The 18,128-nt window shown below is 35.9% G+C and overlaps 1 protein-coding gene across 2 annotated transcripts in view; it reads left to right on the forward strand.

Moving 5' to 3' along the window:
- The first annotated feature begins 925 nt into the window (after positions 1-925).
- The window catches only part of FAP (fibroblast activation protein alpha), a 39,503-nt gene continuing 22,300 nt past the window's right edge, over positions 926-18,128 (forward strand). For both annotated transcript variants that reach the window (XM_027678738.1, XM_027678739.1), the window contains exons 1-11: positions 926-1,222; positions 1,489-1,573; positions 8,714-8,809; positions 10,685-10,779; positions 10,887-10,961; positions 11,145-11,197; positions 12,274-12,346; positions 14,017-14,137; positions 14,695-14,849; positions 15,927-16,030; positions 16,346-16,481. In XM_027678738.1, the coding sequence (XP_027534539.1) occupies positions 1,217-1,222; positions 1,489-1,573; positions 8,714-8,809; positions 10,685-10,779; positions 10,887-10,961; positions 11,145-11,197; positions 12,274-12,346; positions 14,017-14,137; positions 14,695-14,849; positions 15,927-16,030; positions 16,346-16,481 (999 nt within the window). In that variant the 5' untranslated portion in view covers positions 926-1,216. The remainder of the gene's footprint in view (positions 1,223-1,488; positions 1,574-8,713; positions 8,810-10,684; positions 10,780-10,886; positions 10,962-11,144; positions 11,198-12,273; positions 12,347-14,016; positions 14,138-14,694; positions 14,850-15,926; positions 16,031-16,345; positions 16,482-18,128) is intronic.

Raw genomic sequence — 18,128 nt, forward strand, 5'->3', positions numbered from 1 at the left:
ACGTTTTTACACGTCTGTGTGTGTTTATGTGTATGTCTGTATGTGTGGGTGTGTCTGTGTGTATGTCTGGGTGTGTACATGTGTCTCTATGTGTCCATGTTTATGTGTGTGTTTATGTGTGTGTTTGGGGAGGTGAGGAAGGGGTCTGTGTTTGTGTTTGTGTCCGTCTGTTTCTGTGTCTGTGTGTTTGTGTGTGTGTCTGTATGTCTGTCTGTTGGCCGCCAGGGGGCCCCGCTCCCCCGCTCCCCGCCCCGTGTGGGCCCCGCCCGAGGGCAGCGCCGGGTGCGGGGTTGGGGCTTTGCGGGTTCGGAGTGCGGAGTTTGGGGTGCTCCGCTCCTCACGGCGCTCCCCGGGCCGGCTCCGAGGCACACCACGAGTTAGAATATTTGGGTAAAGTCAGTGTAATGAGCACGGCATACTTCGCTTTTCGAGCGTTTCCCCCCTCTGCTGAGGGATGGCTTATGTAACTTGACACTGCGGTCTTCGGAGTTTTCCCAGTTTTCAGCTGACCGCGTTGGAGTGGGCTGAATAAAATAGGTGCAATTGGTGGTTTAAGAACTATTTCAGAATTTCCACTGGGCCAGTATGTATTTAGTTCTCTAAGCTCTCCTACGTAACCTATAGAAGGGCATAGTTTTCAGGCAAAAACAGTAATTCTCCTCACATGTGGAAGGCATTAAACAGTATCCGTTTGTGCTGCTTGATTTGCATTCTTGCGCTATCATTTATTATTTCAGAAAGTAAACGTACGTGAATTACATATAAACAAGCTATAGGATTCTATTTTAATTTCTCTGTAGACAGCAGAAATAAGGTCATGACTATGTCCTGAGAATGTGAAGATTGCCAAAGAACACAGTATAAACTTTTCAGAGAAAAACAGTGCATGTCAAGCATCTGATGAGTCATAAAACCTCAAGTTAGTGTAAGCAGATGTTGGTTACAGCTCACATTGATGGGAAGTACATAATCACCACCCCTATAGCCACCCACTGTCCATTTCTGTTCCAAGAACTTCCCCAAAAGTGTGTTTTTAATTTTATGGAAACCCTTTGAAATTTGGCACAGTTTTCAGAAGTATGTAGGAAAAAAAAGTCTGCCAGAGGTTTGGCCTCCAACTGTGAAAACAGACACTGCCTTTTCAAACTCCTCTCCTAGATCTGCTGACCAACACCCAGAAGAGAGAATTTACATTCTTTAAGAATACGGCAGGAAAATGAAGGTCTGTATGCTCTAAATTCAACTTCTCTAACATTTACATCTTTTGTTTTAAACTGTCAGCTGTTACACAAGGTCAGGCTCTGATATGAAAATGTTTGTTTTAAAGAAAAAGGAAAGGGAAGTCTTTTCATATGTACTGCAGGGACGTTTTTGCTTTTTGCTTGGATGGATTACAGCAGTTAGAGAGTGGGACGATTTAATTTACCAGCCATAGAAGTGTGCTTCAGGCAATATTAGAAATGTAATTTTTTTTTTTCTGTTCTGCAGACCCGGCTAAAAATCATATTTGGTGTGGTTATATGCCTTTTGCTTTCCTTATTACTTATGTGTATTATACTGCTTCCATCAAGAGGTAAGGCATTTCTAATCTAATGTAGTGTAAAACACAGTATGTTTAGCTACTGTGACTTCTAAAGTTCACAAAAGTTCATCAAATCATCTTTAGGATTGTCCTGTCAGAATTGTTCCAGCTTTATCACTTTACAGAAATGTACTGACAGCTGAAATATCCTGAAGGTAAAATTGAAATGCCAGCAGATGTTGAAACAAGGAACTCTTTGAAGTGAAAAGCACCTAAATTAACTTTATTGTGCATGATATATAGTGTTCTTAGTCAGTACTGCAAAAATAATTCTCAGATCTCCTCATATTATGTAATTTTCTCTCTTAGGTGTTAGGAGATTCTCACAAACTGTTAGTAATTTTCTTTAGCTTGGTGAATTTTTATTTGGTTTTAAATGGTTGTGTAATAATTACAGAAGTTCTGCATCCAATTACAAGTTAAACATTTTGTTGTAGGTGGGGTATGATAAATTATTTGTGAATATATTCGGGATTGTATTTGAAAATTAAAGTCAGCATTGTATAAAATATGGGTGGATAGTTTGCTCTAGTATTATTATGCCAGCTGTATCTAAATCAACCCAGTGTGATCTGCTGAGTCTTCTGGTGAAGTTTGAAGTAAGTGAGGTTTGAAATTTTGAGCATGAGTGGCACTAACTTGATGGTAATTTTTTCTATGAGAGGGGGATTAGGGGCAATACAAGTATTTACATGGCCCTTTCACTATGGCAGATTAATTGAATGCCTCTGAAATAATTAACATTGTAATAAAAAGGTTGTATTCCACTGAGAGTATCTATTTAAAGGGGTTTATTTCTATTATTATTCTCTGTTCATATGTGGGCAGGGTGACTGAGATAAAGAAATTGGGTTTGTATTTACAACTAAATGTTATTAAATCAACCATCTGCTTAATCTTGTGAAAGTTAAGTCCTATAGTTAATATGCAGGTTTTGTCAAAGGTGAAATCTCCTTCCTACCTGATATTTCTGTGAAATATGGTTATCAGGGGTTGTTTTGTTGAGAGAAGTGTTGGAGGTTTCTGAAGCACTTAGGGATGATTTTGCTGTGCAGCATGTGAACGTGAGGATGGATTACACCAAGGTGGTGTGCAGTTCTGTGACATACCACAGTGATAGTTTAGACTTTTACTGTCAATGGTGGGGCATCGGATTTTTTGGCTACTTTGAGCATGGTCAAATCTGAGTTTTCACTACTAGGTAGATGTATGGTATGGAGTCAGACTCACTCGTACCAAGCCTGCATGTTAAGACAGGGAGGGCAGAATATTTTTATGAGATTTAAACAAAAAAAGAATAGTGAGGAAACAAAGAGCCTGGAGACCAAGGATCAGTTTGGCAGCCTGAAGAAGTTGCTGAAGATGATGGATGGTACTGTAGGAGGAAGTGAATTTATTTTTCCCTTCTGAAGTTATCAAATACAGCTCACTGGCCTCTACAGTACCTGAGCAATTATGAAGAACTCTTGTCATCTCTATAGTTTCTTGGAATAGTGACTTAGTAATCAGTCATATTAAACATCACTTTTAGCTAATAAGGATAATAAAGAAATTTTCTTACTTCACATAGGATGATAAAGAAATTATCATACTTCACAGAATGCTTCTAAAGGAGCATTTTAGACAATTGTTGACACATTTTAGACAATTGTGTTGAACACACAATTATATTGGGCGTGTCACATTATGGCTTCTTATTCTCGGGTGGAACTGCAAGTGCTGCAGTTATCTGTTTGAATGCCTCAACCTTTTTGAATTTTTAGTAGTCTACTGATCAGTTATAAATAGAAGAAATATAAATTAATTTTACAGTTACAAATTTTGCAAGTTGAAGACAGACAGGAAATGGCTACATAGATGGAATGTTGTTTGTACATTCCACCTTTACCACTACTTAACTGAAAGGATGTGGCAATCTAGAAAGACAATTAATTGCATATGAGAAGTGTATAGACACAGAACAAATAAATTTCTGCTTAAGAAATCAGCAAAGGAAAATGTCATTTATAATTCTAAAAGAACTGGAAGAAGTATTGAGTTATTGTTTTGTCTGCAAAGTTTCTAGTCATTTCATGTTCTTCAAACTTCTCAAAATGTGATACCTGTTTTTGGCTTAAACATGCTTAAAAATGTCAAAAATTCTCAAAAGTTATACTGGAAAAAAAGTTTTCTGTTTGGAGAGGATATTAAGGGGGAAATACTTGCAGTTATTGCACAATTTCTGTGGGGCTCAGAAGAGCAAGGTGGGCAATCTCAGTATAGCAAATGGCCTCTATGCCTAAGAAATTACTGACCGTTTTTTGACATGTCTTTGAGTACATGTGGTGTGATTTACCTGACTATGGTAATCCATCTATGATCACCAAACCCCAATAGTTCAGAAAGGTTCTTTTCACTTGTACACTGGTGTACCTAGTCCTGTTCTTCTGCAGCATAAACAAGAAAAAAAATATCGGTTTGCAGTGGAAAAGCAATAGCAGAACCACAGGCAAAGTTACAATCAACCGTATATATTGCTTAGGCTCCAAATTAATCTTCTCTTCTGCTATTTTTAATGAATATCCAGAATCATGTCTGTCTGTTTCTGTTCCCAGTGTATGGTTGGCCTAGGCATGAGACCAAGTCCCTCATTCTCTGACGTCTCAGATGAGGTGATAGGGCATTCCTCTCAGCCAGGAAGGTGTGAGCAGCCAGTTCTTAGGAAGAGGTATTGTTCTTTGCTACACATCAGCCAAATCCATTTTCTGATTCAATTAATGCCTCCCTGTGTTCTGATGCCAAGTCAAACCAGGTTGTGTCCATCACTGTGGAAGGGAAGAAAAGTACTTCCAGTCAGGAATTCGGTTGCTGGCACCAGCTGGAGGTGGTGCTGTTAGTTGCTGCTTTCTAATTGAAAATGCCTGGATATTTGACTGAAAACAGAAATAAAGAGAAAATCTCATCTTGGCTGTCTATCAAAGTTGGCATGTTAAAAATCAGAGTTTGTAAACTCTGCTGTTGCTGAAGTTTCTTGCAATTGAAAATCGATAGATTACCATGACAGTGTGCTTCCACCACTCTGGTGATTCAGTCTTAGCTACAAGTTCAGGTTCACGTATAATAGTGTAAACCTAGCTACAGTGATCTACACACTGGTGGCATAAAGCTATAGGGTATTACAGTAATAAAAACCAGTATTAAGATGAATTAGCATTTTAACAGATTTCAGTCTGCTGTACTTGCACTCACTGTAGTCTGTGACAATACTCCTAGGAGGCACTGGGTGGACCTTTTCTTCCCAAATCTGACTAGTGCTTGGAAGAAACTCTACATCACTTTGATTCTTAAATTAGAATTAAGTGCTCACTCAAAACAGGCTCTGTTAATTTTCTATGCTTATTCACATGCTGGTGGCAGAATAAAATCTCTAGTTTAGGACTAATTTAAAAGGCGTTACCCCAACAATCTCACCTCTCCAAGTCTATGCTTAGAAAAAAGGTATGATGACTAAGACCTAAGGTAAATTTTTATAGTAGCTTTTCTTTATAAATATGTTTTCTGAAAACTTGATTTTCCATAACCTAAGGGGATTATAATGGCTTTTCCATTATTTAGAGAGAGGCTTTTTTCCTGTCGTGGCACCTTATGCAGTAGAGATGTTAGAGTTGCTAGTAAACTAAAACATTCTCATTCTAGCATGCTCTAGCTTTCTATACACAGTTTCTGTTCCAGTAACAAAAGCTAAATCATACTGTGAAACATGACTTGTTCAGACTTCACCTTTTCTGTTCATTCTGAAGGGTACTTTTAAGTAACTTTCATTGAGAAAACAGAGACTGAGTGTAACACAGGTGTGGAAAACATGCTCAGTTGATGTGGAGCTGAGTGTGATCAAAGTTCTGGAGCAGGGTCAGGAGTGTTGGAATTAATTTCTGATGCTGAACTGAGGTATGATTTCCTCATGTTGAAGGAGCTTGCATTTCAGCTATTCAGCATCAGCCCACAGAGATGAGAATGGACATTTTAGTCCAGAAGCAGACTGTAATACCATCCTGACCAGTTTTCTTTTGGCTAGTCCTCTAATTGATGTTTGGCAGTGAACGCTAAATAAAATACGTATAGAAATACATATATGTTAAATACATATAAAATACATGTATGTAACTACATATATAAAAATAACATATACAGAAACCAGAATACTTTCAGAATATTATGTACACTTGCTTTTATTTGGTAGGAATAGACACAATTTATACGGATGCACATTAGAACATGTTGTGGAATAAGCCAGTAGGCATTTGAAATCTAAAGCAAGGGTTGTACTGGTTTACCCACATCCAGTTTTTGAAATGGAATAATCCTCATAATACAAACAGAATTTCACAGTGATGGATTGGTGTGCATAAAGTTAATCTGAGTTTAATATAATTGAAAGTTTTGCTTTCTGTTTTTTATTAAGCTCTCTCATGACAGTGAACTGAAAAGTAAAGAAGTTATCTGCATAAAGCCAGTGGCAATTATTAGATGTTTACATACTTTTATCATCACAATTATATATGTAAGTCAAATACACTCAAATGCATGAGTGAGTAATTATGATCATTGATTATATAAAGCAAGTTACACTGTGAAGCAAAATAACCAGTTGAGTGCACAGAAAAATACAGAGCTACACTGTAAATGAGTGCAAATGGACGACAAAGGATTAAAACTGAGAGAGCAGGGTGGTGAAGGGAAGCGAACAAAGCTGAAATTTGGTAAGCTTTCATTTCTGTAGTGGTTGGCTCTGCTTTTTGCTTCCTGTTTGTCTCTGGGCATCTTTTTTCATCTTTGTTATTTTATAGAGAAACAAACCACAATGAAAGAATTTACCAAGCCTACCAACAACCGTCCAATTTAGTGTCTATTGGAGTGCTGCAGACATGTAAAGTACTTTTCATGTTAGCATCTGTTTTGTGAGCAGAGATTTTGGGTACTGTTATTGAACAAGTCTTTAGTTACAGAAGAAGGAATCAGCAACAATTGTAGGAAACTGTTAAAGATGCTACTGATATCTTCTGTTGCCTAGAAACCAGCATTCAAAATTATAAGTGCTCAAGTGAGAAATAGTTGTGTTTGGATTTTTTTGCAGTCCAGTGGTAGAAATTCAGATCTGAGTGGACACATTTTGAAAATGATTAGTAGTCATAATAAATCATCACAGAATATTAAGTATGTAAGGGTGAGATAGCTAACAGAGTGAAGGTTTAAATTAGAGCTGTGAAAATTAGACCAGTGATGAGAAATGTGTGTTATTGCTTGTCTTTATAGTAAAAAATCCTCTTAAACTGAGAGAAGGAACAAGGAAATTTTACCAGATTAAGGTATGAAAAAGGACTGCAAATTTAAGCCTCCTCTACACACAACCTTGGAAATAGATCTTAACAGGAGATTTCTTTTGCTAATAAGCTTATTCACTTAGAGAATTTAAACTGAAAGATAGTGATAATTAATCATCACTCAACATAAATAGAATTGGATTCTTCTTTGGAATTATTTTCTGTGCATTTTTTAAGAGTCTGCCATCTTCTATGTTTATCATTAGTGTATCAAAGATCTCTAATATACAGTCATGGTATTAGCAAGAGGAATTAACTTCATGTTGACCTTCTTGGGATATTTTCTGGACATATTGCTAGCTCAGAGTTTATATGGATAAGTTTTTTCCTATGGATTGGCATTCAGTTTTATTTCTTGTGACAGCTTTCTTCTTCATTAGTGCAGGCAAGGCTTGTGTCAACAGTCAACCTGACATGTGTATTCTACAGTAAGTAATAGTCACTTAGCAGAAAAAAATATGTATTATCATTACAAAGTACCATAGAAGATAATATGAAGAAACATTTCCCAGGAAGTCAGTGTGATCTTAACAGAGGGGGCAGCTGTAATGAGCAATTGATGGAGCATGATATGAAACCCGAGGGCAACGAGTCATCTTGATTATCTGACTGTCATCTGAGAGCTTGATGGAACAAACAGGGGAAGTGGCAGAGATCTACTAAACTGGAGTGTGACATCCCCGCTACCTCTGAAGACCATGGCAAAAGTGCCCTTGATTTTAAAGGAGAAAAAAAACCCCATACAGAATGCCTAGACTTGAAAGCTGCCATTATTATGCTGCTGAACTTTAAAAACTGGCCTTTATCAGAAAAGTTCCCGTGTCTTTTGAGGATTAAGTATTTTGCCTACTCTCACTCTTGGGAGCTGCATAGGTTCTGCACAGGATAATCCTCATCCAGTTGATTGTCCTTGAATTTTGTTTTAAAATCTGCCCTATTTTAAGATTTTTAGTTTTGGGAAGAAACATAGACAAAGCCACAAAACCAGTCACAATTTTGTGCGTTATTTTAATGCAGTTATCTGAGCTGCTTAGAAATCAAAAATCTGAGTACTTTTCTTCTCTCCAGAATCATTGTCAATTTTCTTTTGCAGCATTAAATAAAAAGTTCAAATTTGGGTTCATTCATTCATTACTTCTTCACATTATTTTTACCTGCATACCTACATTGATTTTTTCATGTGGCTACTGAGAAATATATGTGGATGGGGATTATTTTGCAAGCTTTATCTCCGTCCTCTAACAATGGCTGATGAGGCATTTGTGAGATTTGGCAGTAAAGGTTTGTAGGCACATCCTGTTGTTTGACCATCTGCTGAACATGTGCAGGTTCCGATTAAAATAGTTGTTTTTACAAGTTCGTGAAACTCATGCTTTAAGGGGAAAGAAAAAAAAAAACAACCAAAACCTTTAATTTCTCATTTGTGTGAAAAAGGGTTGTTTTTTTTGGACTCACAGGGTCTACAAATAAATATGTCTGACTGAATAAATGACTGGGTGAAATAAATCAGTTTGTCTCGTTTCTAATTTTGTATTCCTAAAATTGAATCCTTCAGAAGCTAAAGGACCTTATCAGAACAGTAACAGAGAACTTTCCTTTCTGCTGTGTTTATTCTTTGCATATTTCCAGGATTATGGTATCCTCACTGTTCCATGGTACTAAATATAGAAAAGAGGAAATACTGGACTAGTAATTATTTCTTTTTCTTTTCTTTTCTTTTCTTTTTTTTCCCCCATTTTCCATTAACAGAAACTTTCTGTCTTATTCTTAGTTGTCAACTCAGATGATGGTCCCAGAGCTCTTACATTGGAGGATTATTTGAGTGGAAACTTCCAATATAAAACATTTTTTCCATATTGGGTGTCAGGTAAGCAAAACCTTTTCTCAAACATAGATAGGCCTTTCTAATATGTATTTCCAGACTGGTTTACACAGACTGAGAAATGTATTTTTCCTCCAGCTTTACTGTGAATGAATGCTAACTATGAAATTAAACCCTGTGCTAGTCAAAACTTATGGTTGAAATTTACTATTCTGTCAGTCATTCTAGAAAATCCAGGTATTCGATGTTTCAACAGACATGTTTGAGTCAAGTATAAACTACAATTTTACAGAGGCCTTCAGTGTTTTATTTCTTTTACTGTCATGTTCATTGCAGCAAGTGAAAGAAATATGTCAATGTGTCAGTCATTCCTTAAACGATCTCCTTTTTATGATTTTCACAGCACTTTTTCACTTACCACTTGTAATGATTGAGGTTCTTTGTTTTCAGTAGTACCTGGCTCTGCAATGAGCCCAGCTGTTCTTATCTCATTTAAGGAATGAGATACACTCACTGCTGAAATTCCTGAGTTCGAGGGCATTGCATTGAAAACAAAGCTGAGTTTCTAAGTTCCTTAAGGTAGAGGGCAAAGATATGAAGTTAATTGCTGCTGATAAATGTGTCTCTGTGTGGCTGAAATACTGGTTTTGTTATCACTGAATTACAGCAGCATGGAAAAGCTGGAGCTGGACTGGTTTGCCTTCAAGCACACACATCACTACCACTCCTATCGATGAGCTGCCTCAAGCAGTTACTGTTCTCTGCCTAGAGCAAGAAATGTAGTGCCCATTCACTTGGATTCTTACCAAGCTAGTTTTATCCCACAATTTTAGAAGTGAAATGAAACCTTATAGGACATTGCTAGCAGCAGTTCAAATTTTACAATTAAGAATTTGAAGTATGTTGATTTGACTTGTATGATTTAAAAATTAGGTCACAATTTGTTAGAATTATGTTTGAATGTCTGAAGGATGTAGGCTGCATATCACTTAAACCTAATATTCTTCTTCCCTCTTTATAGCTTTCTCACTTAGACTTATCTTTCAGCAGTCACAAAGCTCTCACAAAAGTCATGCCATAGATTCCGTAGATAGTCATGCCTACAGCATTCCATATGTCTACTTCTCTTCTGAAACAAGGAGTTAAAATTGAATATTTCATCCTAAGGGTGTCTGAGATCAGCACAAATGCTATTATACAAATCACAGAAGTGTGCTCAAAAGATCCAAGGGCGATCTAATTTCCTAAAAATGAGCACCTTACACAAGGTTTCAAGCTGCTTTTAAACTTTTAGTCTTGCTCTTTAACTACACAAAGTATGTAATTCCTTCTCTCTGTTTATAGAAGTGATCTGAAACTAAAATTCTGATCTTTATCCTCTGCCAACCTATGGCTCAGGTCTTGAGCACAGGTAGGGTTAAATTCCATTCTCGGTCAAGGCCACTGACCCTCAACCCTCACTTTGTAGAACTTGCGTGAGTGAGTAAGGGCAGTGTCATTTATGCAACGTCAGTTACATGGTACTGCTGTTGTCTGTGGAATATACAAATGAGAATATTCTGGTAAAATGATAAGGAAAGATATTGAACATTTTCTTTAAAACATTTACATTTTGATACTGACCTTTTAATGGGTCTGTCGCTGGCATTGCTGAGAATAAAATCGGGAATTTACTTAAAAAAGTTAACTAGCTGATCCTGTGTGCAGAGTATAATCTAGAGAAGGTAGTCAAGAACCTTGAAGACAGTTTCTTGATAACTCTGTACTTGGCCTTATTAAAAGAAAAACATTTTCTATGTAGATGCCAAAAGATATTTGTTCAAAAGCTATTCATTAAAAGGAGTGTGAACACATTGATAAACAGCTTTGTTCTGTAGTAACTTCTGTGAAGGTAACAAAAATTTTGTCTTGTTTATAAAGATAATGAGTATCTACATCAGTCTGCAGAAGATGATATTATTCTTTACAATGTTGAAAGGAATTATGCAACTACTGTCATGACTAACAGAACAATGGTATGTACCTTTTTAATTAATAAAAAGGCAGAAAAGTGGAGTTGCATTTCAAGTCCCAGTTTAAAAGTGAATGAGACCAGAACCTAATCTACTTCTCAATCTTTCAGAAACAAGTTAATGCTTCAAATTATGTGTTGTCATCAAACCAACATTTCATAGCTCTGGAAAGCAATTATTCAAAGGTAATAGTTTTAATATATCTCTTAATGAAATATTTCATTTCATGTAGTATTTTTTGGTTGTGATTACCATAGATAAATGTTTTTTGGTACTTTCTTGAGGTGGGGGTAGGCTGTGAGAAGGCAGCTGATTATTTGTAATTAGATTATCTTTTTCCAAGCTAATTTCTTGCTTAATTTATGCAGCTGTGGAGATACTCTTATACGGCATCATACCACATTTATGATCTCATATATGGGTAAGGCCTGATATTTCTTACAGAGGGCTGTGGTGAATACGCTGTAGTGTATTGTGCTTGCAAGCTGAAAAACTGTAGTAAAGTGACTACCACCCTGCTTTGCTTTTGCCTGACTCTGTCAGGTTACTTGTTCACTTAAAAAAAAGTTCCCTAAGAAAATCATTCATTCTTTTCATTTACTCATCCAGGTATCCATACCCTAAAACTTTCCCTGCTCAAGACTAATTTTTTTTCTTCTTGGCATAATTTTCACCCACCCTATCTTGGCTGCTTGAGTCCACTTCAGTCTCATACCTGATGTCTCCATGACCTTCTGCTAATTCATTCTTTTTATCATTGATCCAGTGTTTAACTTTCCTAAAATATTCACGTAGCCCTTAGGGCTCCAGTGATCTTTTGACAGTTCATCCTGCACTCCTCAAAAGTTTACAGCTTCTTTTTTTTCCTCTTTCCCAAGACCTTCCCCAAACCACTCCTCTTTCCACCCAAATCCAAAGGAGGTCATGTGCTCATCTGCCTCCCCGGTCACCTTTTTATGCCATAAGTAGCAGCCTGACCAAATGCTTCTTAGTTCTGAGCAACAGGGGCTGCCCTGAGCTGCGCCATTCTTGGGAAACTGTTGGCTCAAGGTGACAGGAAAAGGTTGCTTCAGGCTAATGTGAGTGGAGAGGTACTGCATGTGGGTTGTGATCCTTAACAAATGCTTAAGTGCTGTTGTCATGCTTGGCTCAGCATGCTGTATCCTGAGCTCACGTTTCCCAATAACTTGCTGAGACTGTAACGCAGACTGTAGGTAGAGCAAATGACTGTTGATGCTTGTGCAGCATTTGAAAAGAGATAAGTCTGGCTTCTTAGGCTGTTGAATAAGTTTTCAAAGGGTTAAGTTTAAGCCTTTGCCAGCATTCATGAACACCATCATGTTCCTGCATGTCTCTGCCTGCCTTAATTGTGCATTGCTCGAGAAACAATAAGCAGTTAGAAAATAAAGCTATTCATGAATTTTTTATTAATGTACAGTATAATGATCCATTTGCACTGTGCACGAAAAGCCATCTCAACTTCTTTCCTTTTTTTAGTGGTTTTGTAACAGAAAATCAGCTTCCGCATAAAATTCAGTATATATCCTGGTCACCCGTTGGACACAAATTGGTTAGTAAAGATAATTGTTAGAATGAATTTGCTTTGTGTGGTTAGAAGACATTTGTCTGCCTTCGGTTTTTATTTTGTTAGGCCATATTTTTGACAGGCTTGTGTTTATTAATCTTGGTTGTGAGCAAGAATGACAAAGAAAACAGTTTTAACTTGTTAAAATTTAACTTGTCTGTGTCTCAATAGAAGATAATCCATGCTCTCAGCTATGTTATGTGTTTCAGTTTGCTCACTGGTCTCTTATGAAGAATTGACCAAAATAATTGTATATAGGATTAAATGCAGTTTCAAGGTCTGAAAACTAATAGATTTTCCTTTGACACTATATAACACATGAATTTACTATGGAGCTTTAGATATGCAGTATTTAAAATCTGTTCTAAAATTTTTAGTCTAGGAAATGGCTGCCAAATTCTTATTACAATAATGTTGCTTTCTCTTTTTTTTTAATAGCTCCTTGATAGCCAAGTGTATATTTCTCATTAATTGTAATAGAACTATCTTGTACCAAGTTTATAAACTTTTTTTATTCTTGATTCCAAAGCATCAACCCAATAATAGTGGTTTTTTAAGCTGCCTGTCCACTATTGACAAAATATATATGCAAGAGAAAAAATTTCAAACATTTAAAAAAATACCCAAGGCTAAATATTTAGCCCAGGGGGCTAAATATGAATGGAAAACTTACTAGGATTTTTTTCCATGTTCTACCAGAGTATTAGTTCTCTCACTTACATTAAATATTGTTATTTTCTTTATCAAGAATTCTGAAGACAGAACACAGTGAAGATAGTTTCCTATCTTTCTAGTAATAATAGCCTGTGATGTTTTTATAAAATAGTCTGGAATTGTTCAAGGCCAGGCTGGGTGGGGCCTTGAGAAACCTGGCATAGTGGAAGGTATCCCTGCCCATGGAAGGGAGGTTGGAACTAGATGATCTTTAAGGTTCCTTCTAACCCAAACCATTCTATGATTCTGTAGTCCTTGTATTGTATCTGAGTTTCAGGGGTTGCTTTGTTTTTCATTGGGAGTACAAATTAGTTAAAATGTTACAGTGATGCTGCTAACAAATGCTTAGAGCTTAAAAAGGCAGGATTTTCTAAGAGACTGATGCTTCTGGTGCCGGTTTCTTAACCCCATGTCAATTCATTTGATTGAAATTTAGATATATCCAAGACCTGCATTTAGAGATATCCAAGATAAGCATTCCTTACAAGAACTCTCTTTGGGCAACTGATTTACTAGAAAGGAACAAACGAGCCCAGACAGAGTAAAGCCTTTTTTTGTCTCTTCTCACCTCACGTAGGCCGTTTGTCAGATTTAGAAAAGGCCAATTATTTTCTTTTCAGTCACTTTGTATTTGTTTTTATCTTCTACTTTTGGTGGAACAAGAAGAAAAAGTCACAGAATAGTTTGAGGGTCTCTTAAAAAACAGCAATTTGAATGAGTTGCAAAGGTTCTACTTTTTTTTCATGATTTTCCGCACACAATGTATAATTTATTTGCTGACCTACCCTTGAGGAATTTGCAAGGGCTGTTAGTGTAGCATTTATTTCCCTTTCTGTATTCATTAGGTTGTCCTTGTATAATGTAAGAGCATTGACTGCAGAAGATTGGAATCTAACCCCTGTTATTGACCACACTCATAAGAAATACTTTTTCTTCTTTAGGTATATGTATATCAGAATGATATCTATTTGAAACAAAGTCCAAGAGAGGCACCAATTAAAATAACTAGTGATGGAAAACAGAATGAAATATTTAATGGGATTCCTGATTGGGTCTATGAAGGTAAGTAGATCTTGAAGGGCAACAACTAACATGATAAATGCTTTGTTTAGATTACCTGGTTCTCACAATCCATTCTAAAATATCTGTGATGATACTTTTTTAGAGCCCTAGATTACTTAATTTCCTTATTTTATTTGCTGTACAATGGCTGAATTTTGTATTCATAATGTGTAACCAAAATACTGATCTTTGTTACTGAAACTGTGTCAGAACTGTACAAATTTGGCTTCCTGCTGATGCACAGGCAGTGGCTGGGAATTAAGCTTTAATGGGAGTTTTAATTTTGGTGGAAATTTGGCACTTCAGTGAATCCAAAAAAATTAAAAAAAAAAAAACAAAGACATGCACACAAGAAGACCCCAAGTGGGTTAAATAGGATCTGTGTGCCTGTTTTGAGAGTTCTTAAGGCCTCTCAGAATTGAGATGTATTGCGTTATGTTTGATGTTATTTATTTATTGTAACTGTCTTTACATGTCTAGGTTGCTGAGTAGAATGCTAAAATAGATTACAAGATAGATTACAATGATGAACTATTATTTTATTTGTTTTTCCTCAGAGGAAATGCTAGCAACAAAATATGCACTGTGGTGGTCTCCAAGTGGAAAATATTTAGCATATGTACAATTCAATGATTCTGACATACCAGTTATTGAATATTCATATTTTGGTGAGGACCAATATCCTAGAAAAATAATTATCCCATACCCAAAGGTATGTTTTATCATTCTTTTGACTTTCTTTCTGTTGAGAAATAAGTTATGAAAATGATAAAATTAACTGTACTTAAGAAATTATTGTATTACAGTAGTTAAATCCATTGTGACCTAAATGAAAGAAAACAAACTTGGGCCAAGTTCTGAAAAGCTGTACGTACATTCAAAACTGTAAATATAATATTAGTGAAATAAATGGAATTACTTATGCAAGTAAAAAGCCTGTGCAAAAGTGCATGTTTGCATGGTCAAGCCTTGGTTTTTTCAATTCAGTTTATTTATTGTGATGTGCTAAGTATGCAGTTGTTATTTTTCATTACAGTAAATAAATTATGAGATTTTTTTATTTTTAAAAATAAAGGCTATGACAGCTTCAGTTTATTTGCATACTTCATAGGGCTTTTTGATCTCAAGGGCCTTTGGATTTTAATTGCCTTCTAGTGCCAGATCTAAGGCAAGACAGTTTTGGGTTGGCATTTCTTCAGCATGTGTTAGAGAGCTCTGCTGACTCTTGTCATGTTCATATGATTGGAAGGGATCGTATTAATGTATCTTAAGTTGCTCACCTGTCAACTGGGTGGTTGCAGCTCTGAGGTAAAACTGGATGGTTTAGACCACACGTGGATGAGAATTAGTACACTAATAACGTATGCAATGAATAACCAACCATGAAATCAGTTTAAGCAACCATTTAGCAGCTGGAATGTCAAACAGCACTTGCAATTATGTGAATGTACTCCTGGAGTTTTATGCCAAAGTAAGTGTAGTATGTGCTGCAAAGATCCACACTGCAAACAGAACACTGGTTCCCATCAAGCACGTTTTCCATATAGAAAGGCACTAAATTTGACGTTTTAATAGGTTTTCTTCTTTATATATTAAATGATGCAAAATTAAGTAATGTACTACTGCTGTAGTGTCACTCTGAGATCTTATAGGACCACGTTTGCCCTGTTATACTCAACTGAATATGTATTTTGTAACATATCTACTTTCTTGCAAAATGTGTTGTAGTTTTCCTTGATCTGAATTGTTCGGAGCCTGGTTTGAATAACCTGATACATTTTCTTTGAAGGCTGGGGCTAAAAATCCTACTGTTAAAGTGTTTATTGTAGACACTACTTACCCTGAAGTGTTTCATCCTAAGGAGGTGCCAGTTCCTGCAATCATAGCATCCAGGTAGTGTGCCCTCAAATATGTCTTTTCTTGTTTTAAAAAAGTTTTTGTCTATGTCTTTTAAATGCTTGAACCTCTGAGTTGTTCTACCAGGGGACTGCCATATTAATCTCCTAGAAGGATCAGAAGCTAACTAGAAATGTTGTATTTTGATTTAGCCTGTCCATATGATACATTGTTATAAAGGACAAAAAAATACCCTAAAACAATGGAAGCTTTGCTTCTTCCACAGAACAATATGGGGTATTCAATCTGGAGCAATGCTGCTATATTCCTGCTGTTTAATAACCACCATTTCTTTCTTGTTTTATTTTTTAGTGATCACTACTTTACTTGGCTTACTTGGGTAACAGATACTCGAATCTGTGTGCAATGGCTAAAGAGAATCCAGAACTTTTCAGTCTTAGCCATTTGTGACTTCAGAGAACGTTCAAATACTTGGGACTGTCCAGAGGTAATAAAGTTGGAAATATAAATTTAAAATTGCTGAAATTAGCATTTACTAATCCCTGCCATAATTGCATTTTACAGTGTTTGATCACATTCATTTTTACTAGTAGTGATACCTTTTTTCAATATTTTAATTGCTGGAGAAGGGCTGAAAAAATATTATTTACTCCAACAAGAAATTGAAATATTTTTTATGCAAGGCTTAAATAACAACCAAAGCAACAAAACCCAGAAGAATGTTATTGAGAAGCTTTTAGTACTGTTGTTTTGTTCCTCCTTGCTTCATCACATCCAAAAATGGAACCATACAGGACCTGTATCATTTTTTAAAAGAAAATCTGACTATACCATGTTGAAATTTGATGCTAAGTCTGACTAAATCATGTCCTTTATGATATAATGTTAAATTAGTTGAAAGAACATACTGATTAAAAGAGGGGAGCTTTTCAGGAGGAAGAAAGTCTTCTCCCTTATTAAGTCTACATTTGGAGAGAGCAAGCAAGTTTTCAGAAACACAATCAGATCTAAAAGAAAACTTCAATCTAATTGCAACAATAGCTCTACCTTTTGTTTAACTATATCATTCTATGATTTAGACAGTTTGGAAGGAAAATCATGTTCTGCTAAGCAGAGCATAGCTCTGTAAAGCCTGAAGAGACACTGATAAATTCATATAGATCCTGAAGGAAAGACAACCCTAAATTTCAGTAAATCTAGTATAGAAATCTCTTTTATTGTCTTTCAGTATTAATGGTGTTTGCTTGTCTTGTTCTTAGAGTTGATGGTACAGAACACCTATAAAAACTAGCATTACGATGAAACCTTGAACTAATGGAAAATAAAAGGCAAGAATATTTATAAAAGTGTTCTATATAACTGATAAATTGTAAATTCAGAGTTTATTGACACAGCCTTAAATAGCTGAAAATAATGTTTATTCCTCTGTGATACAATAACTGTTGCAAATTTAAAGGGATGTTTAGGTCCTGTTATTTCAAAAACGTAATTATTGAAGTAGTTTTCCACAGAGAACTATCATAATATATTAGGAAAAAATACATATTTCATGCAACATTTGAAGTATTTCCTACGTAATTGTTCCACTTTATAAGTACATTAACATTGAATCTCTATCTTGCCTTCACGTAACTTATATTTTAATAACTACATATTTTAACATACAGAAAAAAGGTGTAAGGGTTCTAGGACTCTACTATAATCCACCAAAGTACTTTAACACAAGCTTAACTTTTAACACATAATCAGTTTTATTTATTTCAGTAGGTCTGTTTATGTGTTTAAAATTAAGCATGTGCTTAATTGCTTTGCTGGAACCAGACCAGACCAATTAACATCTTGCAGGACTGTGTTCATGATCCTTGTTTAATTGCATTTCTCCATGAAACCTTATTTATGGAGTCACTACTGACGTTTCTATAATTCTATATTTATACAGTGATACAATGCTTTTATCACATTAAAGTTTGCACAAATGGCCAATCGAAGGAGTGTGAACAGATGGGAGTTCTGCATTAGCTCTATTTGCCATTAGAAAGTATATCTCTCTACATTTCCTTTGGCAGAAATAGTTCTCTTGTTGAATTCAGATTACATTGAGTTTCTAATGTACAACAATCATGCTAGGATTTAT

Source organism: Neopelma chrysocephalum, unplaced genomic scaffold (genome assembly GCF_003984885.1).
Source record: "Neopelma chrysocephalum unplaced genomic scaffold, ASM398488v2 Primary Assembly neopelma1_44, whole genome shotgun sequence".
Taxonomy (NCBI): Eukaryota; Metazoa; Chordata; class Aves; order Passeriformes; family Pipridae; genus Neopelma; species Neopelma chrysocephalum.